The sequence below is a fragment of the Odontesthes bonariensis genome, chromosome 23, assembly GCF_027942865.1.
Source record: "Odontesthes bonariensis isolate fOdoBon6 chromosome 23, fOdoBon6.hap1, whole genome shotgun sequence".
NCBI lineage: Eukaryota > Metazoa > Chordata > Actinopteri > Atheriniformes > Atherinopsidae > Odontesthes > Odontesthes bonariensis.
In genome coordinates, this window is record NC_134528.1 from 18,622,499 (window position 1) to 18,646,646 (window position 24,148).

Here is a 24,148-nt window from a genome sequence, read left to right on the forward strand (position 1 = left end):
ATTCTGCTTTAAAATCACATCATCTTTCAAACCAGCAGAACATAAACATTGAAGGCACACCTTCAGGAGTTTATTCTACTGCATCTCATCTGGATTTTTATGCAAATAAGCTCATATTGATTTAGAGAATACTTTATTTACTAATCATCTCATTTCAGAAACCCTCTGGTACAAATTAATTTTAAAAAATCTCAACGACCAGACGTGGAAGTTTCTCGTTTCTCCCCAAAAACTTGAATTCTTCTCTGGCTGATGTTTACAGATTTATGGACTAACAAGTGTCATGCGAGTCATCATTCGTAGAACTCCTGACTGTAATACATGAACATTATGTTACAAGAATTTTTAGCCTGGCTGTATTCAAACTGCTGTTAATAAAATATCAAAACTTTTGATGTTAAAATGTATAAAAAAAATATAGTTATTATCAATAATCCCCTCCACAAAACCCCCCAAAATAAAAAAACCCTGAAAAATAAAAACAATTGGATCTCTTACAATATATTACAGGCCTTTGTGTGCCACTGCTGAAATAAGAGGAGCCGCTTTTATACTGTGCTTAAAAGTGCTTTTATTATAAGAACTTTACAATATATAGACACAACGTTAAATACTAGTAGATGTGGCCTTATGGATTATCAAAAATAGCTGCAAAATACTTAAAAGAGATAGAGGTTTTGACACAGAAAATGGATTCATATCTTCTCAGTAAGAAGTAAACAAAACAAAAAAAACAAGAAAAAAACCTTTGTACCAAAAGCTTAGAAATCACAAAGACAGATCTGAGGATACATTTATGACAACCTGTGTTCATTAACCTGAATCCTTCTGAGCTAAAGCTGCTTTGAATATGATTGACTCCGTATTTAAGACTGCATTATATCAATACAGTTTGTGCTCCCTTTTTCAGGCTCACTTTCATTAATCCTTTTGGAAAACGTTGCCTTTGGCAGCACGTGAAACTTTTCCCTTTCTTCCAAAAACGTCGGTTTTTCACTCTCATTGTCTTGCAAACTCACAGCACCCTTTTACTGCAACTACTTTGTCGCAGTTTCACCCAGAACCAACTGCACAGTCTGTGGCTGTGATCTGAAAAAGTGCCTATAAGAGACTGTACGTAAAAAAAAAAAAAAAAACATTACTGCGCGACACCTTCAAGACATATTCAAGTCCTCCTCCACTTCGTCTTCCTCCTTCACGCTGTTACTGTGTCCGGTGCGTTCCATTGGTATACCCAGCTCTTTCTGCAGGGCCTCTAGGCTGGCCTGGCTGATGTAGTACTTGACATTCTGGGATGGCAGAAGCTTTTGGAGCTCCTCCAGCTTATGGTAGGCCTGGAGAAAAAATGCAAACGGAGACAGTTGAGCATCCAGAGACTCCTTTGGGGTTTAATCACGTGATTGTAAATGAATTTAATGAATTTAAATGAATTTAATATAATGATAAATTAATAATAGTTAGTAGTTGTGATAATAGTCATCAAAGTTTAATCTAAGCCACATCATCAACTAAATTTATGAACCGAAACAACTAGAAAAATAGTCACCACTTGGAAGTTGCCTTGCTGACAGTGATGCTCAACAAGGAAGCCGAACGCATCTCCAACCCTGACAGCAGGGTTCAACTTTGGCTCATCCAACAGGGCTTCACATAACCGCACTGCCTCATCTGCATCCTCAGCATACAACCTGCAGGCAAGCGAGAAAAGTTCTACATCCCATGAAGTTCCACCAGAAAGCTACCTGTTCTATTCGAAAAAAATCGCAAGCTTGTTATGATACGAAAAAGAACAACTATGAGCTACTGTCATGTAAAAAAAAAAAGTAAGTACAGACATTGGAGGCCTCTTCGAAATGGTGTATGTCATGAACACCCCCACAAAGAACACCCCTGCATCTATCACACCTTCAAATGAATGGAATTGTGAGTCAGAGGACCCAGATTATGTGTAAATGATCATAAACGTCTAACAGAGCAACAGGTGGAATCTGTCTTGAAGTGAGTGGTGATGTCATGGCAAAATCTAAAGAGTTCTATAAGGCTTCACAAAAAATATAAATGAAAAATTTAGAGTCTGAAAAGGGCATTTGAAAAGATGAGATAATGTGCGACAGATACAGCAGTTTGGCCAAAGCAGCGGTAGACAAGACAAGAAAAGAATTTAATATCATTTGTCAAGCAGGTTGTTTTGCTGCTTGAGGGACTGAGCAGCATCTGGTCACTTACTCAGATATTCACCGTTCATCCAATAAAACAATGCAGGAAGATAATGCGAGGTGATGTTTGTGGATTTTCCTTGAGGTTTTATTACCTTTAGCTGAGGGCAGTGTTTTAATGTCCAAATATGTTAAAAAAGCTAACTATTTCCATGCAACATGACTACATTTCACATAACTGTAAAATCTTACCTGCGTATTTGGACAAACTTTTTGATTAGGGTAATCTTATGCTGCAGGTCAGCTAGTCTCACTTCTTGTTGTCCACCTGAAGAGTCCTTTGATTTTGAAAGACACTTGAACGCCTCGCTCAATGCGTCCAGAGCCTTCTCATAGTTTTGGTAATCATCTATCTCTACCTACACCATTACAGTGAGAGAAAAAAATAAAAAATAAAAAATAAAAAAAATAAAAAAATCAATAATAATGCTCAATAATCTTGAGATTTTCAACTTAACTTCAACTCTTCCACAAATCATCCACTTTTTTTTGGATGAGTGGACATTAAAAAAGCCACGAAGACACAATAAGCACTTAAATTTCAATTGGTCATTGTTTAATGATTAACTTGCAAACTTTCTACAACATTCTAAGTTTCGACTCATTTTCAGACATGAATTAATAACAACCATCATTAAATTGACTCGTGTTTTAAAGAATACGAACATACCTGAGCGCAAGCTTCATAGAAGCCAGCAAGAAGTTCTGGTGCTCGGCCTTTGGTGTAAAAACCAATGATAGTCTTCAAGATTTCTGGGTTTTGACGCCAGTCCAGAGACTGAAGATAGTTGGCAGCCATGATGAAAAGCTCCTTCTGACGACAAACATTGGCAAAGAAAATAATTTTCTCTGTGTCTCCTGACTTGAGGAGGGCCCTCATCGCCTGATAAAAAACAGAAACACAATCAAATGTCTTTCCGTCATACTTCAAATGATCCCAACTAGATTTATCAGTTTGTGTGAAGGCAAAATGAAATGCTTTCTGTGAACACGCATTCAAATAGCTTACAAACACACGGCAGTCAGAAAAGAGTACTACTAGAAAATAAGAATAAGCTTAAAGATACTCAAAAATGTCCCAAACACACAGAAGATAGTGAATATTCACCTCTTGCATGTGTTTGTATATGTGTTTACGCCCTATGATATGATGGCTTCAATGTCACTTGTATTTTAATACAACTACCTGCAAGATGTTTTAAGTTTAAAGAGAACTGGTGCTGTGTTTGTGACACACCACATCATTACCTTCAGTTTGCTGCCTGCCTGTGTGTATTTCTTTGTAGCCAGGTGGTAGTTTCCCTGCCGCATGCAGCAGTCAGCTATCTTCTCCAGCAGTTCCTTGCGGGCCTCTTCAGACAAGTCTTTGGCATCAGTTACAGTCATTCTCTCAGCCAGCTCCTCTGTGATCGTCAGGTTCTGGGTCAAGCACAGCTCCAGGGCTTGATGGTACTGTGGATGTAGATGTATAGACATCAATGAGAGGACACGTCCATGCAAGTCTTACATATATATTGATCCATGGGTAGGTGAAAATGTGTCACACAGGTACCTTCTTGGCTGCGACCAGTAGCTCCACTGACTTTTCATACTGTGAATGTGAGATGAAGAAGTCAGAGCAGCGAGCAAGGAGGGCCGGGTCAGAGCTCTCATTCAGATCCGCTGCAATTAGCTCAAGTGCAGCAAATTGCTCTGTGGCAAAGGCCAGCTCCAAAGCTTTGGAGACATAACCAGCCTGCAAGACAATAGACGACAAGCTGTTGAAGTTCTGGTTCACATCTTGGCACATTTAATGCCATCTCAGCTTAGACGTTTCTAACTTTGAATATGTGTTGCATCATCGCCCCCTTGTGGAACAATTCAGAATGCATCAGTCCAAACAGTTATTTAAAAGGCCAACCTTGTGGTAGAGTGCAACAGCTCGGTCCATGTGGGTGCCTTTTTCCTCATAGTAACAGGCAGCCTCCATCATGTCTTCAGGGTTACTGAGCAGAGCCAGATTCATCAGCTGGTCATCGAGACCGTTCTCCTAGTCAGACGCACGCAAATGAATAAACTGCTCCGAAAAAGACTAAAGAGTACTCAGAAATACCAACTGTGGGAGTCACCAAATACTTCTAGCTGGGCCTGTCGTGGAATAGTGGAATACTTTACCTTACAAAGTCGTATAGCGTTGTTGTAGGCCTGGGCTCGAGTATAGAAGTGGACTGCTTGTTTAATATCGTCATGACCCTCGTAATGTCTGGCCAGGTGGTATGATGCTGCTCTGTCACCTGTGTCATTAGCTATCTGAGACGCCTGGTAAATAAGTAAGAAAGGCATTATCACACTCGTGAATGGAAAAGGGTCAAGTATGGAGAGTCACCTTTTAAGTTAAAACAAAAGAAAAATGGTGGACTCGTCAAAGTAACACTATTGTTCCTGCTTAGTGGGGCTTAGTTAAGTGACTTACATTGCTGTAGAAGTTAAATAGTTTTCCATTCAAGCAGTGCAATGCCCCCAGAAAAAGTCAGCAAATTGTGTTCCCAAAATGACACCCTTATGAATGAAATTGTGTTACTTGACAACCTCCTGAATGTTCCCCATGTAGCAGTGGACTCGAACCAGGGAGAGATAATCCTGAGCAAGGTCATAGAAATCCAGTGCTGAATCCATATCTGACTGGCTCTCCAAGTACTGGGCCCACCACTTATAGATGTTCCTGATTTGAGAAGATGATGGGGCTGATGTCAGTCCATGCGCATACTTCAGGTTTTTTATTAAATTGTTTTTGATCTCGACTCACTTGTCTTTCATTTTGTTAACATAAATCTCCAACGATGACGTGTCATCCTGGAGCATTCTGGGCACCTCAACCCTGTGCGTGTCTGATTTTTCATAACTGTGAAAACAGGCTCAGAGTCATACTTTGTTTCCATGGTTAATTTGCACACAGATATGCACAAACTGAAAACGACTATGTCAGTGTCATAAAACTATGCATTCTGACTTACTAAGCAAGGGCCAGTGTCTTGTCACCCATGGACTCCAGGTATTTGGCATAACTGTAGTAGGTGGTGCGCAGGTGGATGCGATCGTGAACTTCAGCTGTCTCCAAAGCTTGCTGCCATTGGCCAGAGGCCTGATAGAAAGTGTTCAGCAGGTCATAGCGCTGACAGCTCTTGTACAACTTTTCTGCATCCTCCTGTTGGGAGGACAGGAAAAGATGATGGAAAGATAGATGCTTTTGGTCAGGAAAGCCCCTTGGTCTGTGTGTGGTGACACGCTTAGACCTAAAGAGAGGATGTGTTATTTGTAGCCAAAGGATGTGGCTTTACTCTATGTTGGACAGCAGGGTATTTATAAAAATATAGAATGTTTTGTTTAATCCTTTCGCTTTTCTCTGCTTTTGAATGCGCGTCGTTGCCATACACCCCATCTCAGTCATTTTGTCAAATTAAAAGGTTCAAGTGAGGAAGGAAATCAGTTTAACTCTCAAAAACAGAGACATCAAACAATGAGAACTTTCCTTAAAGTATACCTAAATATCTTACCAGCATGCCGAGCTGAATGGCCAACATCGCCACTTGGGCTTCTTGTTCAGGCTCGGCCTCGGCCTCCCTCAGTGCTTTCGCCGCCCTGGCATTCCCCATATTCCCAAGACACACACGCGCTACATCCAGTTGGCGAGTTTTCACACACATCCGTGCCATGTTTTCCCATACCGCTTTACTACAGAGAGAAGAGAAATGGCTGTTTGCAAGGGTGATGGGTTGCTCCCTCCAATGGCATTTCAGTATTCAAATACAACAGTGAAAACAGTGGTACACATGTACGTACATCCGATAAGAGATTTCCTGTTTGGAAAAAAAAACAAAAAAAAAACGGTGTTGGTCAATGTTAGTTCATTTTTACTTGATTGCAGTTTACTTTTACTTTATATTTTTTACCCAAAGTTAGTACGTCTGTAAAAACGGTGACAACCCGGACAAATTTTTTTAGATAATCCTTGACCTCACTGGCAAGTGTTCTACTGGAACAAATGTATGATATATTATAATATGAATATGCCCTGACAGATTTGTAAGTAATTAGGCTCTAGTTTAGGACTTTAAACTCAAAGCAGGACACATGCTTTTTTCATTCAGACGTTCATTTTTCTTCTTTGTGGTTGTCTGACGTAAACTGACTCATAGCCCCCACCTTATTTCAGCTCCGACTCAATTTTAAGATTCCACAACCATCTGGTCTCGATTTTGCATCCACTCCCTCCTCCCTGCTTTTTGCAGATACAGATGTGGGTTGTTTATTGAAAGTTAGGCAACAGGAAATACCCCAAATCTTTAGGGGCCCTGCTATAAGAGGAGAAATGGAGGTCAAGTGAAATGTAAGAAATAGCAGTAAATGTCAGCCAGAATGATACTGTGTATGGTCACAGAATACACTGAGAGAAGAAAAGCTTGCCCGTACACAAAGCGGCAAGATCTAGAGAGCCAGAAAAGGAAAGACAAGAGAAGAAACGGGTCTACATTTGGCCCCTCTTCCCATCCTCTTTTCCTCTCAGGAAACACATCCTGTTGCTGGCGGACCGTGGCGGCCAGTATGTTTGTTGCACACGAGAGAGAGGACTTTAACAAACGCCCCCTGGTCTCCACACAAAAGAATACACCGAACAGTGACGTCCAAGACGGGGTCTTTTGGACACTCTCCCCCACGAGCACACTGACACACACATGCGCACACATTTAAAGTGATCATGAAGGAGGGCGAAGTCTGTTTAAAGTTTATTACAGCTGGGAACTGATGTCTCCTACTACGATGAATCGCAACTCCCCCACGTTTCAACTCTGACCTTGAGCATTTACAGAGAGACTGTGAGTGAGAGAGAGAGAGTGCTAAAGAGAAAGAGAAAAAAAAAGGGGGGGCAAGACAGAACGAAGCAGCAGGAGGTGGTCTAGAGAACTTCTTGTTCCAGTCCGGCAGCAGGGGCACTCAAACTCAAGACAGCCTTGGCGAGCCTATGCAAACCAACAAGTCAGCTCCTAGCAACACTGTGTGAAGAATCTACCTTCTTTTTCATTCGGTCTTTGGAAGCAACGTGCCACTGCTGAGTAGGGAAAAAAAAAAAAAAAAAAAAAAAAAAGAGGAAAAACTGTCTGCACAGAGAAATCAGCTGCACGCACAGAAGTCAGACAAGTACAGTAGGCAAAGTTCTGAGAGAAGGAAAGGATTAAGTACAAAGACAAGAAAAAGACGGATACAAGACTCAAGCTGCAGCCAGCCGGAGCCAGTGGAATGGACCAAAGTGCCAGTTGGATCAATCCCCAAGTACCCACTCAGCTGTCTGAGGAGGAGGGCTGAGGCTCTGCTGCAACGACAACCAACTCCTGAACGAGGATGAATGGAGATGTTCTTTAGGTAAACCTTAAAACAACACTCTTTGCAATTCTTCTGTGTGAGCTGGAACAACCATAGCAAACAGCTGGAAGAAGAGGAGGTTGTGGAGAGGAGTCAGGGGGCCCAGAGCGCTGCTAGTGCCTCTGGCCCAGAGGAGAGGAGCGGACAGCACACTGAGGAGGAACAGGAGCTGCAGGTGGGACACCACGGAGGGGGAGAAGTGGCGGGCGTCGGGCATCGCATGGCCGTGCAGAGGCTGGTGGCGGCAGCGGTGGTGGTAGCCCTGCTGTCCCTGGTCCTAAACAATGTTGCAGCCTTCACCCCCAGCTGGGTTTTTCAGGCTCTGGAGGATGGGCGCAAGCGGAATGTGGGACTGTGGAGAATGTGCCCCGGTGGAGGGGAAAAGGGCCGTGACGACCTCCAGGCTGGAAGTAAGGTGCAGGGGACACAGCGGCAGTGTGTAACCCTTGGATGGGGCTCCGAGTATGCAGGCTACCAAGAATCCCGCAGCACTGTTAAATGTAAGTTTTAACTTAACTTTAGATTTCAAGTTAAGCTGAAAAGCTACTTGGTTTTGCTTTGCAAAAAATTGAATGCCAGCAAACACAAGTGTCTAATACTTTTAGGAAATTTGTTGACTGAATGGTATGTCCCAGACCTACTAGTTGTATGTTATATGGATATTGTGGTTCTTTTCCAGATGAAAACATTCTGCCGAAGAATTTCAGAGTCAGGGCACCATTCGGTCAACTTGATATACATCAGTAAATTAACCTGAAGTTCTTAACTTTATCTTTATCTTATCAGAGTAAACATTAGGCCATGGCTGCCAGCCAAGAATTTGCAGAATGTGCTTTATTTAAAAGGTCCAGTTCTTTTGGTTGGCTATCATGCTTCCCAGTGACTTTGAGAATCTGGAGAAACATTAAAAGTGATGCGATTGATTTATGTAATTTCCTAAATCAAACTCCATTGAGAAATTGCCATTCAAGAACAAGTCTGGGAAGTGCTGAACTTCCATTGCCAAGCTGTAGTTGGCACAATGGGCAGTGTTGCGTACCAATGCTAGACAAAGGAGTAGCTCACCATTCACAAAAAAATGCCACCTTGTTGCAAAGATGCACTAGATTCCTCCTTTAGTTTTATGGTGCACTTAAAGATTCAGACATATTTTTTAGTGTACATAGCACCCCTGATTAAGGCTTCTTCATGTTTGTAGTGTGTACAAACTAAAATTGTCATGTCACACGGCAAGAGATATGACCCAGCTTTTCTTCTGGTCCCTAAAGTGCAGTTTAACATGATGCGAGCCTGCAACCTGATAGCGACAGTGGCCCTGACTGCCGGTCAGCTGATCTTCCTTCTAGGCCTGTTGGAGCTGCCCTTCATCACACAAGAATCCCAGTGGTGGGAGGAGGCCATCGCCGCACTCTTCCAGCTCGCCAGTGAGTACCAGCATGTTGCATGTTTATGGAACCCTGTATCTGAGAACAACTATAAGACCAATATATTCAGAGCGCCAGAAAATGGGGCTTATATCACAAGGAAAACAAGACCAGCTGAGTGCCAAAGATCGGCCTCAAATACTGCATCTTTATACTGTGAAGACTCCCCCCTCAACACACAGTGACAGTTAAACCCTTATTTTAGCTAAGAAATGCATGAAACAATATTTTTGTTAAATACAGGTAGCACAGTAAAAAGTGTCAAAAGTGCACACTGCACACATGTGTGGAAACTAGTGAACAAGAAAAACCATCCAAACTTAGGGAGAAGACATGAACTACTAGTAAATTAATCATAACTAGATGGTGTAGCTATTTAAACAAAATTCCTGCCTTTACCAACTAGCACCCGTCCATCCCTGCAACCTATGTGTGACATTGAATAGGCTGGCATGGCCTGTCCCACAGCCCCTTGTGAGGAAGTGTGTTGTGTTGTGTTGTGCGCAGCGGGCGCTTAACTGCGTGTTATTAGAGCAGTATGAAGGGGGTCTGCTCTGGGTCTAAATTTAGTCCAAGTCCAGAATCCATGGGCCAGAGCTCCAGCAAACCAGGGAGCGACTGTCGGGCGCCAGGATATCCCTGCTCAGGACGAGGAAATGTCTGTGACTACCTGTTATGCAAACCCCTGAGCTGAAGAAGGAAAAAGAGGGGAGGGGGAATGAACGGGAAAGACAGTTTTCAACAGGGATTGTGCGTTTGTGTGTGCAGTTGTGGGAGGGTGTGCATACATTATGTGCATACATGACTGTGTGTGTTGTGATTGTGTGTTTATAGTGTGCTTTGGTAGAGAAATGTCCTGTTGTACACATGACAACGGGGTGGGAATTGCCTCTGTCGAGATAAGCTGGCCTAGCTTTTATGCCTGTGTTTACAAAATGTCCAAGAGTAGCAGCAAATAAAGGCTTGTTTGTATCATTAGCGTGTTCAGCTTGTGATTGCAGTAAGGAAGACGACTTTGATCTTAACCCCCTTGGTGGGCGGATTGAGATCCCTCCAATTTTTCTGTATTTACCTATGATAGACAGCCCTATCAGCCAAAACTCACAAAAGCATGACATATGAAGAAAGTGGCAAAAAAAGGGAAACTATATTTGTCAAAAAAGAATAACTCATACACACCTACTTCCCTAACAACTAAAAATAATCATGCGCTGGGGAAAAATGTCATCTTCCAGTTATACTTTTATCACCATATATGGTTAATACCAGTTGCTGCGTAACACGATGTCACATATCTTAGCAGATGGGATTTTCCCAACCACAAAATAAAGAGTAAACTGGGAATGTGCACAATCTGAGCTAAACTTGGTAATAACATATCTCAGTTATAATATAAAGAAGTGCAGTCAAACTATTCAAAAGTATGGTTGTAATCAACCTTTCCCCAAACTCGAAATATATAACAAAATATCTTTCTTCGAAGTCTGGAGTATTCCTCAATGTTATTGTTGATTATAAAAGTTTATTCTTTACCTCAAGAAAAAAAAAATTGTTCATCAGTTGAAAGTGGTTAACTGCGCTTGGAATAAACTGTGTAGAGGGTCAACTCTGAGGCTTCAAATGCCAACACTGAGCAGAGGCCCGTGATAAAGCTATACAGAAAAACAATTTCCCACATGTGCTTTGAGCTGATTTTTAATGGCAAGGGTTGTTTATGTTGACATGCTGCTTGTTATCCTTTATACGATCATATCACAATGTAACTGAACAAGAGCAACTAGAGCAAGATTATTCCTTGAAACATGAGCAATTAGGATTCATAGTATAGTCATATCTTTACTAATGACATTTGAGTCAATCCAATTCTTGTAGTGACAGATTGAAACTGTCATCAGACATATCGGTAATTAAAATAACATTACTGTTATATGCAGGGGGAAAAAAAGGCTTTTGTTTATCGTATTTAGACTGAAGCAAAAGGGCCTAAATCGTCTGAGCTGTCCAGGGCACCTCCATTCAGCTATCCATTCAATGTTCCTATTTCGGCCCTCCCCCGGTGTGCTAGTGAATGGGCTACAGTTCTGAATGAATGGAGATATTTTTACCCAACGCTTTCTTTCTCTGGAATGTTTTCATTTTCAGACGTGCCAAAATGCTCTGGAACTGTGCATCAAGTGTGAGAGTGTTGAATAACAAAATCAGGCTCCACAGCTACTCCATTTGTCCAGCTACCACTGCTCTCAGTGTAACACCCAAGCCTCAAAGAACAGAACTGGGCCTTTTCGCCCTTGCAAACAACACTGGAATCTGTTTTCTGAATACACACAAATGTCAGCACTGCAGATCTTTCCCATTCTGAGATTAATCATATCCTTTATTTTGATTTGGTGGGACCACAAGGCTCAATTCAGAATACCTAAAACTGCCACTGAAAAGACATTCTTTTTTTCCCCCCACAGGTCTGCGGCTCAATAGGTTCCTAATGATTAGCAAGAAATATATTTGAGCCATTGTATGCCATTCAGTAATAAACACACTAATAAGCAGATTTAAGATAGCCATAACATAGGAGTTTATTAAGATGTCTATGTCAAATGTCCAGCAAATTTATTAACCTCGAAGCTTTGGGTGTGGCGAGGAGGGAAGGAAGGAAGGATGGAAAGAGGAAGAAGGGGAAGGAAGTTTGACAGATAAAGTATATGCCAAAAGAGAGGTTCACACAGCCCGAATTGACTGGAACATGGACAGGAGATTATTCATTATCTTGAATAAGGAGCCAGACAGGTTAAACATGAGCAGATTGGTCAAACAGTTGCATTCTTATGTGTACACACAGGGGTAGACACGCAATGATATAGAGACACAATTACCCACACCCTTACTTAAAACAATGCCGGCCATCTTACTATGGAAGTACAGAAAGAAATATAAATTAACTCCCCACACTGGTGCCGCTGACTGCTTCAGGAAATGTACTGATTCATATCCGAAAGCACTAACATCCCTATTTCCAGCCATTATTTTTGGTCTCTGTATTTATACCACTCTGGATGGGGTACATTTTAAGACATCTATCATTGCTGAACAATGGAATTGCTCCAGACCACACCTGAACGCAATGAATGAGAAGTCAAAAAGAATACTTTGCCATCTCTAATGGCTAGTTGTGGGCTACTGAGACACTGAATAATGTGAATAAAAGAAAGTAAAGATCAAATAAACAGCATGAAACTGAAGGCTGTGGCTTTCTAGCCTTGCACGCAAACACAAGTCCCTCCTTGCGTGAGTTACGCTTCTGTGAATCAAAAAAAAAAAATCAGGAGATAAAACATATCAAAGGCGTTTATTCTCTGCTGTGATATTTTTATGCTTTTGAGGACCTTAATCGGAGATCTCAGAAGTAGAGGAAACAGATTTCCTAATTCAAAGGCACCACAGAGTTCCAGGTCAACACTGGAAGGCAGGACAACAAGGACGTATGTCTACTTAGGAGCAAGTGGGATTTTTTTAAAAGGCCACGACGGCACTTTAGATACACTTGGGGAAACTCAGTTTAAAACATAACTTAAACTATCCTTTTTTTTTTTCCTTCTTTTTTTTTTATCCAAGACCTATCCAAGAAATAGAAATAAATATATTTACGGTCACAGAAAAGGAAAGATTCTACGACTGGGGGTAAAAAATTAAGAGGATAGAAATGAAAATGACGGTAAATTTTTACCTGTGAAAAGTTTCTAAGTACGCTGGGGGTGTAGTTGAAAATGTCAACAACTACAGTGAATTACAACAAAATGCCTACAGATATTTCTGAATTGGACTGATCTCATTTTCCAATCGGCTGCTGCAAGCTTCTCTTTTTTTGAGTAAGATGTATGGAAACAGATTCTCATCAAGCCGGGCGTTTCGTAGATGAAACTTGAGCCCTGAGGGATTAAGCGGATGTAGAAAATTGTTGGATTGACGGACAGTTTTTAAACTCATATCAACCTCAGGAAGAGCTGCACTGGGATTTTTATGCTCTTTGGGTTTTCCTCAAGTGTACAGTGAGAACTTCCAGATTGCTCTTGGAAAAATATATTCTTTTGCTGAAAAGCCTTTCACTTTGAGAGTGAAATGAACAGTCACCTGGTTTTTTGAGATCTGCGCAATACGAAATGTCATTGTTCGTGTGGATCTGCGCAGACATCTATTCATCCATCTGCTCAAGCAAACTCTTTGCAAACCTCTAATAAGAACAGCTACAGTACGAGGTCATGATTCTAGATGTTTCTAATGTGCATACTTGCAGTTGAGTATGACTGTGCTCTGGGTCTTGTTTTATCTTCAACAGCACAATATATACTCTGCAGGTCTCATATTTCTACCTAGAATGACACATCATGCTAAATAGTATTGCAAAAAAAAAAAATATTAAAAAGATCCCCAATTTCCTTAGTATTCCAAAACTTTTAACTGACTGATCTTTTCTCTCTTTGTGCTTCTATGTAGGTTTCGTACTCGTGATCGGACTTGTGACCTTCTACAGGATCGGGCCCTACACACACCTATCCTACTCCTGCTACATGGACATAGCGGCCTGCCTTCTGGCCACACTGGCTGCAGCCATGCTCATCTGGAACATTTTACACCGACGAGATGACTGCCTCACAGTGCCCGGAGTTATCATCATCAGTCGCTCACTAGCATCACCTTTTCACCCACGTCTGGACAACGACTATGTGGAGTCGCCTTGCTGAGCCACGAGACCTCACACACAAGAAAAGCCAACAATGACGTTGTTGAGACTGTGTTCTTGACAACTCCTATTTTGCTTATTTCATGTGCCCGTCATGTGACTCTCAGAAGAAGAGGACACTCCTGTGACTCTGCAATGGCTGAAGGAGTACATGTCATCAATTGTAAACAATGTCTCCTTCTCCGGGCCCCTATCGATATATCAGACTTATTCTGTTGCTTAAAGCACAAGAATCACATATTTAACTAAAATAAATAAATAAAGCAGCCCTTAAGTTCCAAACATATCCACTGTATGGAATTTGGATGAGCACCATCTAAATGAAAGGATCAAGCTGGAACTTGACATATCTGCATTTATAGAATTGTTCCCTGCATACTTAGAAATTGGAATTTAGGAAATTAAAACACCAGATTACCTCGTATTTTTCTCCATGTATTCCAATTTGAATACATATCAATATTGATGGCATCTGTTGCAAGTAAACCGTCAAGTAAAAGGTAGAAAATTACTCATGTTCACAAAACCTTTTGGATGTGCTAACCCAAATCAATGACATTTAACACAGCTGCTGAGCTGTGATATTTTGATCATATTACCCGTTTGGTCACTGTACCACTGTTCTAAAAAGAAAAACACAACTGCTAAACAATAATAACAACAACAAAAATCAATAAATGTACACGAATTAATTAGGATTTTTAAGCAGGCCTCTTGTTAATCTGACAATAACAACTGGTTTGGAGAGGGACTCCAATTAAAAATGGCACGTTACACTGCTTGAATTCATTTTTCATGATGCTTTCGATATGAAACTGCTTGCTTGTGGTACATACTGTATACTTAAATTAATATAATGTAAACAAACTGACAGTTTTATCATTTTAAGTGGTATATTTTGGTCATATCAAAGTTCTGTCAAGAAAATACAAGCTATGTGTGGGTTTTTACACAGTATCAAACAAAGAGGCACATGAATTAGTATAATTAAAATTCAATAAATGTATTGCTTGATATTCATACAGTTGTTACTATTGTTTGGAGTCAACAGACCTGACATGTAGACAACAGAGAACCAATGATAAAATTTGAGATAGGAGTGCAGTTCTAGGACTTAAAAGACTATTTGAGATATTCATCAGCCACAGTTTATTTACTGGCTTTCACTGGACCTTTCTACCAGCTATAACAGCATTCTTAATCTGTCTTGTGATTCAGGTGTAATCAAGTGCCCCAAATACTCAGTACACCCAGAAAGAAATTCTAAAAGAAGAACACTACAGTAGGTAAATGTTGCATAATCACAAACACAGAGGTATGCAAATGAACCCTTCATTAAAACTTCTGTTAATGTGAACACTTGCGTGATTAGAAGTTGAGCTTATTGAAAATTTAAGCTTTAACAATATTCTGACTCCTCAATACTTCTACCTGTAAATTTGCGAAATGTTGGAGGTGATATTGAGGTGTGAAGTTCACCAAAACTGAGAGAAACAGTTGTAGGTTTGCCAGGAGGTAAAACAAAAATTTAAATCTTACTGCAAATGATCTTCATGGAGGAGGGTTTGGAAAACAGCTAGTGGTGTGGCGAAAAGTCTCAAAAACCGTAAGGCGCAATGGTGGACTGAACACACTTTGGGCTTGCGTGGCAGGCGGGAACACTGGGAACATTTCACCAGAAAATGGATTCAATAAAATTAATGCAAACTCTAAAAGATAACATCACAGCATATTCAAAAGAAGATTGTTTTGCCATTGCTCTCACGGTCCCCAACTTTAACGTTCTCTAATTTCTGTGGATCAACCTCTAAAAAGAGGGCAGCTCAAAATGCTTTAAATAGATTTTTTTTTTGTTTTAAAAGAGCTTTGAAGTTAAATGAAAAAAACAAAACACTTTGACTGGATCTGCTTCAGGGCTTTAGGACGTTTTTGGTTTTCAGCCTGAGTGTGCTGGCATGACTTTTTCTTTTTTTTTTTTTAAACTGACTCATTTATTTCTTTTCTTATTTTTTTGTTGAAGAGCTGCTTAAAAATAAAAGGCGAATTGACGGCTCAGATAAAAGTAAAATGGTGTTAATATACCACAGTAAATGGAATTTAATCATCTAAAGCCTGTCAAAATAGTTTTTTTTTTTTGTTTTTCAATAAGCTTCTGCAGATACGGATATACTAAATATTGTTTCTCAAGCTCCCTCTGCCAAAAGCGCACTCTTGTATGTTATCTGTCATTTGATCCGTTTGTTTAAAGTTAAAAATGACAGTATAAAGGTAACGGTAGAACCAAAAGAACCTCTGTTGATTCAGAGATCTACTGCATCGGCATAAGTCCCAGAAGATACAGGTTGCCGCTGCAGGAAATACACACTCCTGTGGGTGGAGAAAGACGGGAATCGAACACAATACCAATCTTAAAAAAGAAAAAAAAATAGAGGCAGCTATAAAAATAGCCATCAATGAGGAACTTAGTAAAGCTGTCATCAGAACTATTAAAATCTTTGAAATGTCCGGCCAGTGGATGATGCTGTTCTCCCATTTGTTTGGTTTTATGCCATTTTCCCATTTGCGTAATGTTTGTACGTGTGAAAACACCAGAATTCAGAATGAGTGCCCTGGATCACGTATTTTCCTGAAGATAACATCAGATCACTACTGAGATTCCATATCCATTTCTTTAAGGAACACACACACTCACTCACTCACTCACACAAGCATATATCCATGAATGAGCTCACACATGAATGTGGATGTGTGATTGAAAATGTGTTTAGAAATGTACATCCCCCCCAGAGCACACCGGCACACCAAGAAAAACAGTCACATATATACACCCTCATAAGTTCCTTCCCCTTCGCACAGATCCTCAGAAAGTCCTTAATCATGTCCTGTGTTATAAAATCTATTTCATGTAGGGCCTACCTAAATAAACAACACAATTTTAGCTTAGGTGGATCTAATCTGACCACATCATGGTACAACACCTTTTTCACCGACTCGTCCAGTGTGTCCGATTTTAAATGTTCTTATTGCTTAGAGTTAAAATGAATAGGCTGCGACATTTTAAATGTTACATAAACAATGTTAAAAAGAAAAGCTATTGTGGTAGTTTGACCTTATACATAAAGGACATGAGTGAAATGAGAGGAGAAGAAAACTATGTGACACCAGTGCAAAGTTAAAAGCAACTTATTCCAGCTCTCCAATGGCCAATGACAGTGGAGCATTTTGAGCAAAGTCAAGGCTGTGGTAACAATGCCACACCCGTGTGTGCTGCTTATCCTTTGAATTAAAGCCCCTGTAGAGAAGACTGGAGGGGATGTGATGACAATGTCTCCGCTTTCTTTGCAAATGCAACTGAGCGCATATTTGGGTAAGTGATCTTGCCACCTTGACGCCCTACCTTTTGATGAGCTTGATAGACTTAAAGGCTTCATCCATGTCACCAATGGTCAGGTAGAAGCTGAAATTGAGCATGGCATCGCGTGTGGACTTCTCACAGTTCTCCAGGCCCACAAAGTCTCTTAGAGCTCGCCTGGACACCATATGGGGGGACTGGCCAGGCGCCCCTGCTGCTGGCTGGGTCTGAAGTGACGACGCCTCTGTTGAGCCTGGATCCCTCTCACCTGGCTGTGGAATGGGAGACCAGGTAGGTTTCGTGTAAAGAATGTTGAAAAATGTTGTGAAGAGGGATATGAAGAACAATAAAACAGAAATGTAAAATTCTGGGGAAAGACAAGACGAGGGAATGGGTAGGTGGGTGAACACAAAACGAAACAGCATCGTGTAACAAATACATTCATCAAGACAAGGGCATTAGGAACAGACACAGAGTGAGCTCTAGATATGTAATGGATGCACTTGTGCTGATATCTCGGTGAGCCGCCATTTTCATTTTGATAAAAATCAGCACAAGGCATTACACAATCACAGCTGCTAGAAGTTGGGGTCAATAACACTGGAGCTTTCTGACCAAACTGCGGGGCACAGACACTTACTTCAGGTCGAAAGACACCACCTTTCCGAAATAAAAGCTAGTGTGTTTTAGACCAAACACAGAGTTTCACATAAGAATAATGACGAGAGTAATCAAAAGCAGAACTAGAAAAATAAATAGAACCCTCAAGATATTATACAGCCAGCCAACAACTTTCCAGAGATAAAGTCCACATCCACAATATACGATGAACCTCCAACCCCCCCCCCCCCCGAAAAGACCAGGAAAACAAAGTGTTCTCTGTCCTCACCTTGCAGCTGAAATAATAGTAGGGCACATCGAGAGCGAGGAGGGCCTGCAGGCCTAAGGGTTTGGGGTAGCAATCCTGTAGAAGGAGTCCATGCTCCTGTGTACAGAAGAGTGTCACCACTGACACATCCACCTGAAGAAGAGAAAGCATCAGATTGTATTATTATTTTCTACTATTGAATTACTTGTTTGAAAACTATGTGAAAAAACATGACTTAATGCTTAAATACACAATACAGACCTAAAGTAAACTTCCACGGTGTTACAAGTGTTATTTACCATATCCAAGTGACTGTTTGATGAGGAGTCGGAGCCGACTGGCACCGTCTCACAAACAAAAAGCCGAGGTTCGCTCTCATCCCAAAAGTGAGACACAGGACATCGACCACTGAATTCTGTCCCCTGAAACGGCTGCCTGAAACACAAAATACACGTACTCTACTGAACGTGGCCAAGAAAAGACAAAAACCAAAATCCAAGAGATAATGTGCAAGAACGCCATTATGACAACCAAAATCCACAGGAGTTACTTTTCACTTTCTTCTGACTGTGAGACACCACTGGATGGTCTGCCGATGAAGAAGTCAAAGTGTGTCACAGTGTCCATCTCAACGTCATAAAAGTACACTTTGTGATCAGGTCGTCCATTTACCTAAGACAACAGACTTCCTTTCAGCTTAGTTGAGATCAAATGGGGGAAAAGCACCATGACTTTAAGCCATTAAGATTTCGGAACGGAAAGTGTAACCGTTATATGTAGTCCACTCACCTGAGAGATTAGGATGCTGACTTGGCTGCCATTGGCGTTACACTTGACAGTCCTCAAAGCTCCCAGATTGGCAATCTGGTCAGACAAGTTCTTAGCACTGCAGTGAGCTTTGGCATCTCTGTATAGGTAAAGAAAATGTAAACAAAGAGATTAAGATAAAGTACATAAAGCTAGTATTCACTCTACATCTTGCTTGAATGAGGAAAAAAAGCGATCCAATAAACTCTGTACCTCCTCGACAGGTCGAAAACTCTGATGTGTGCCGTGTCTGTACCTACTACCAGGTAAGACTGGCACACATTGAGCAGCGCGGGGTTTCCCTCTGACTTGGAGAAAGTTAAAAGTTGCTTTACTGTGCCCTGTAGTGAAGAGATAGGGAAAATGTAGTTAAACGAGGATGTATAAAAAAAAGAATTTGCATTGTGTTTTACTGTTAAAATGAACTCTAATTCAACATGATGCATTGGATACTGAGCTCAAAGTTGGGCAAACAGACCTGTGGCGTGCGGATTTGTACCCTGTTCGGTTCCACAGTATAGAGGTTCTCACCATGTACAGCTACCACATGGGAATCACAAGGAAATGATCCTGGGAAACCAGAGGGAGAGGTGGGGGTGGTAGGTACAGCCAGTGAGGAATGCGAGAGGAAAAGAATAAAACTTAATAGGAAGAGACGGATAAAATGTAGTGCAGTGCAGAGTTTAAAGCCTGCTGTTAGTGCTGCTCAGTGAGTTTTGGTACCTGTCATACCTGTATTGCGTAAAACTGTTCCTAAAAGCTCATACACAGTGACGACTTTGCCATTCCAGACTGTCACAGAGTCCTGTGGTTATGACAAAACAAATCATGTTGACATGACTTCAAAATGAAATGAATATTTGTCTATCTGAGCGCAAAAGTTGTAGAGGCCTTCATCTCCCCTCTTACCTTGGTAACACACACTCCTTTGATGTGCATGTCAGACTGTAAAGCAAGGTGCACCCCTGTGGTGAAGTGAGAGATGCTGAGCTGCGTTGGGGTAAGCTGCACTGCTGCCACCTGCTGACTGAAGTGAGCGGACATCACATGCTCACAGAGGATCAGCGCTGTCTTTGAATTGTTCGCTGCCAACAGATTCTGGCTGGAACCCCACTGAAATCAAAAGCCCGACTGAACTTTCTGCATAAATTACCATACATTTCCGGCTGAGCGTATGGACAATGGAATGTCCGTGTTATTAAGATAAGAAATAATATAATTGTGGAGTTTAAATGCTGGGCCACACATTACCTGAAGCTGAGTGACATTTCCTTCTATTTCAGTGGGTGTCTGTAATTTCCACAGGGCCTTGGTGTCCGCTCTGCTGCTGCTTGGCTGCACCACCATCCTCCACATTGCTATGCGCCCATGGGAGGTGCCAGCTGCTAGGGTTGCTAAGGATTGTACAATGTTTTAAACACAGTGAGGTTCTTTGAGATCTGCACACCCGAAGAAACAAAATGGAAATCAAAGGGACGGCGTCAGTTTTTAAGAACACGGTGAATGGTGAAACATCTTAAAACTGAAAAACCACATAGTCGGGTGTTGTATTTCAACAATTTCATCTTTACCTTTTGCTGCACAGTATGAAACACAGTTGATCATCTCTCCCCTGTCAAACCCCAGCGTCTCGTCAAGAGACAAAATATCGTTGTCGTCTCTCTCCAGGTCCCACAGCCTAAAAATTCAAGGAAAGAAGTATTGCACAAGGTTAAAAATGAAAATGGGCAGAATGCGTATAGAGATATGTGAACACTGACCTGACGATCTGTTCCCCCGTTGCAGTGATGAGGAGGCTGTTCACTGTCCAGACGATATCAACATTCTGTCCAGACTTGCTGCTCAATTTAACCTGCCATGAAAAACATGTTCGTTAAACAACCAAGTTGTGTATGTGAAAGTAATTGTGTTACCGACCCAGCAAATAATGTCGATTTCATTGGTTAATATCTGTGGAATGGATGTGACCATATAAATCTATAAGGGTCGTATGGATAAGTTTTTATTCGCTTGCAGTATTCTTTTGGATCTTTTATTTTTCAACTTTCCATTCTTAAAGCACTTGGGGACCAATCCCTTGCCAAGGCCAAAGCCTTATTTTTGCAATTTTAAACAAAGTCAATCCACATCTCCATTAATATTTGATGGGTTCTGCCTTTGCCAATACTCCATCTGTCCACCAAGCTCCACCTAAATAAATTCAGCTTGTTAGCTGTTTTTCTTTTTTATATGTAATTTTGCTGTAAACCAATCAGTACAGAAAACACACCTAAATAATAGCTCTGGTGTTGGCAGCAGAATCGGACAATCCACAGTGTGTGACTTCTTTCAGTTGAGCTTTATGGTGGTAAGTCCAGACGTTCAGCAGCAAATAGAGAATAAATTCCCTTTAAAAATTCCCCTTCTTTTTAATATTGGTGTACCTTCAAAAACTCGTGTGCTCCACCTTCAGGTCCCAGCGTGTACTGTGACAGCATGAGAGTGTCTGTGACCACTGCGAGAGCGTCTCTCTTCTCAAGGTAGAAAAGCTTCTTGATGGAGCCCTCCACACTAAGTAGTGCGTTTGTCTTACAGTGTTCATCCATGCTGTGGACTTTACCTAATGGACACATGAACAGCAAATAAATACATGGATTATCTGCAAAATGTGTCTATTTAGCAGAGATTTGATTGGATATAGAGCAAGGCTTTGCTGCCAATATCATTCACTAGGCCATGAAAAACGCATTTCACACGTCAGATTCTTCCGAGACTCAAAATTCACCTTGAAAATACTGCCATGCTCGTCTTTTACTGTTGCTGCTCAAAAACAGAACAGACAACCATTTTTACGTAATCCTCATCCTCATGAGACATACATACACGGAGTATATTCTCTTGTGGGTCACAGACAGAGATTTAAAAAGTATTACCTCTTAAAGAAAAGAGGCTGAAATACCGCGCTTTCAAAGACAAGACTTGACTTAAACATTTCCAGGTCTAAACAAAGGGATAAACTTACCATCAGCAGTGCTGACAAAGAATGCAAGCCCTTCTTGGGGGCCCATCTTCATAGGTGCACCCTTCCAGCTGAACATGTCCAAAGCACTTTCATCTCCACTCACCGATGCCCGAGCTAGCTTTGCCACATCACTGTAACAAGATTAAGGGGCTACGATCAGCAACTCAGTTGAGTTCAAAGAGTTCAAAGTAAAGGAAAATTCTAGGATTTTTCAGCCTGGTCACTATTTTCTATTGTATTTAGGTTTGAGGACATGGCACCTTAAAGGCCGTCATGTGAATATTTCAACCAGGCTGACTACAGCCAGGCAAAAAGAAGAAGAAGAAGAATTATGTAATTGCAACAGCATTAATCCTCTGCACTATACTCCCCTCTTTTCTAGTCCTGCCTTTACAGGAGCTCTTCTTCTCCTGTAAATTCTGTCTCAAATAAACAGCGATGATAATGAAAAATCTGCAATAAATTTGGACCTGGTCCGTGGAAATAAATCACTGCAAGCAGGTACACAATGTCTGAGGCATTGTTTGCTAAAATAAACAATCGGGTCCCATTAGAATTTGTGTGACCTGGCCATTTGTAACGAAGACGTAACACACTTGCAAACAACGCAGGTGCTGGAAGAGATGATACAATAGTGCAAGAGGAAATGAGGCTCAGGTAAAAAAATAATAATAAATAAATCACAGAATTTTCTGTAAAGTTGACAAAAGAAGAGTTGCAGAGGGTCACTTAAGAGTCAGTTACTTACATCCCAGGTGAGGTAGGTTTGAAGATACAGCAGGTTAAAGGTTTGTTGTATTCATGTTTCACAAGATGGTTCCCTTGAAGTTTCCCTCTGGCATCTAATTTCCAAACAGCTAGAACTCCCATCTGTCAATGAATTATTACACTATATTTAGAATATAAAAGCATATATGGGAAGTTTTCAGTTTGCAAGTGAATAATCAGCTGATAAATTGGCCTCCTGGCTATGAAATAATTACCATGTAGATAAGCACATATGTGGCAGCATATCTGTGTTCAAGGTTGCAGCATTCCACATACCTCATCTCCGGTAACCAAGCGGCTACCAAAACTACTCCACTCCAGCAGTGTGATGCTGGCTGTATGTGCACTGGGCAGTACTGTCTGATCTCCAGAGGGATGTGTCAACAGCACTACCTCTCCATTCTCCCAGCCCTGTGCCAACACTGGCTTTAATGGATGCCAGCGTAGCACTGCTGGCTGGTGAGGGCGTTCTACATGACAGCTCTCCACATATTCGCCCTGAATAGGGACAGGATAGGTTATCAGCATGCAAGATTTGATGCAGAGAATATAAGAGAATATATCAGTGCGCTCTCTCACTCTGTCCAATGTTTACCTGCTGTAGGTAGAGGTCTACATTGCCTCCAGTTGCAGGGCTGCTTGAGGCCACAGCCAGTAAAGGAATAGTCGAGTGCCATGTCAACATAATGGGCACATCACTGTTCTCGGGGGCCTCTATACGGTGGTCGAAATACACCGCCATGTCCCCGGTGTATGTCTGCACATGAAAGAGAAAAACATGAACTGGAGGTGGGAGTTGTGTAGAACATCTACACTAGTTATTAACAGACGCATTCTTTAACTCCAAGTCATTTTTTACGTTTGTTGCATAGCTTTAAAACACAGTGACAGCTGCTTAGCTATCTGGGTAATTCGTACTCTGAAAGGTCGTTAATCACAAGTAAACTCCGAAACGAATCCAGTGGCTTAAAATCTAGGTTATTTGTAGGCGGGTGTCTTAGCTGGTTCTCAAATTGATGCAAATAAGTTTAAACAACACTATAAATTTCCCATAATGATTACCACAATCAGCTGTAAATTACCTTAGTTACGTTATGTGAGGAATGACAAACCCTCATTTAGCTTCAATTAGCTACTAGCATCAGTTAAGCTAGTCAAAGTTAGCATTACTGGACTGCCGTCACTGACGTGCAACAGAGCAAATCTCTGTCAAGTTTTCGAGAACTTACCTCGGTGTCACTCTCTTCAAATTGACGAAAGCCCTTTTGGTTACAACTCTCGAGGGTGTGAAAATATGAACCGTTATTTTCAGTGCTGTTGTGTAGCCTCCTGTGTGAGTAAAAAAAAAAAAAGCGTCTCTCTCAGTTGCCCCTGACAACCTCTCGAGCGAGATAAGAGGAGGAGTTACGGAAAACAACGACCAATCCCGAGTCGAAGATAATACTAAAACGATACCAAGTCCAGTTTCTCAGGTCTGATCATACCGCTAGAATATGCCATTAATTAAAGCAGATAAGACGCAACCAAAGGTATGTGCAAGTATGATTGCTGTTAATTATGTTTCCATCGACAAGCATTTG

General features: G+C 41.2%; 2 protein-coding genes across 2 annotated transcripts; one reads left to right on the plus strand and one right to left on the minus strand.

Moving 5' to 3' along the window:
- Positions 1-572: 572 nt before the first annotated feature.
- Positions 573-23,891, minus strand: ift140 (intraflagellar transport 140 homolog (Chlamydomonas)). The gene is made up of 30 exons (XM_075456796.1): positions 23,798-23,891; positions 23,164-23,325; positions 22,845-23,066; positions 22,549-22,670; positions 21,801-21,931; positions 21,223-21,398; positions 20,560-20,651; positions 20,371-20,477; positions 20,051-20,193; positions 19,709-19,912; positions 19,532-19,604; positions 19,278-19,369; positions 19,013-19,140; positions 18,782-18,899; positions 18,543-18,664; positions 18,292-18,427; positions 18,014-18,145; positions 17,170-17,396; positions 5,750-5,927; positions 5,210-5,400; positions 5,002-5,097; positions 4,785-4,917; positions 4,371-4,514; positions 4,117-4,245; positions 3,769-3,951; positions 3,465-3,668; positions 2,887-3,099; positions 2,409-2,575; positions 1,547-1,688; positions 573-1,334 (listed from the first exon to the last, which is right to left on the minus strand). Exons 2-30 carry the CDS (start codon positions 23,308-23,310, stop codon positions 1,155-1,157), a joined length of 4,332 nt encoding a protein of 1,443 aa, XP_075312911.1. The 5' UTR covers positions 23,311-23,325; positions 23,798-23,891; the 3' UTR covers positions 573-1,154.
- tmem204 (transmembrane protein 204) lies at positions 6,874-14,792 on the plus strand. The gene is made up of 3 exons (XM_075456797.1): positions 6,874-8,113; positions 8,882-9,037; positions 13,526-14,792. The coding sequence occupies exons 1-3, from the start codon at positions 7,834-7,836 to the stop codon at positions 13,771-13,773; spliced, it is 684 nt and encodes a 227-aa protein (XP_075312912.1). The 5' UTR covers positions 6,874-7,833; the 3' UTR covers positions 13,774-14,792.
- Positions 23,892-24,148: the final 257 nt, after the last annotated feature.

Excerpts from the sequence above, each read along its gene's own strand:
- ift140 (XM_075456796.1), bottom strand. The coding sequence starts at position 23,310 with ATGGCGGTGTATTTCGACCACCGTATAGAGGCCCCCGAGAACAGTGAT. Across the intron at positions 17,397-18,013 it reads ACTATTATTTCAGCTGCAAG|CCAGGTGAGAGGGATCCAGG; the intron begins GTGAGGACAGAG and ends CCCATTCCACAG. Across the intron at positions 3,100-3,464 it reads AGGCAGGCAGCAAACTGAAG|GCGATGAGGGCCCTCCTCAA; the intron begins GTAATGATGTGG and ends GTTTTTTATCAG.
- tmem204 (XM_075456797.1), top strand. The coding sequence starts at position 7,834 with ATGGCCGTGCAGAGGCTGGTGGCGGCAGCGGTGGTGGTAGCCCTGCTG. Across the intron at positions 8,114-8,881 it reads ATCCCGCAGCACTGTTAAAT|TGCAGTTTAACATGATGCGA; the intron begins GTAAGTTTTAAC and ends TGGTCCCTAAAG. Across the intron at positions 9,038-13,525 it reads CGCACTCTTCCAGCTCGCCA|GTTTCGTACTCGTGATCGGA; the intron begins GTGAGTACCAGC and ends GCTTCTATGTAG.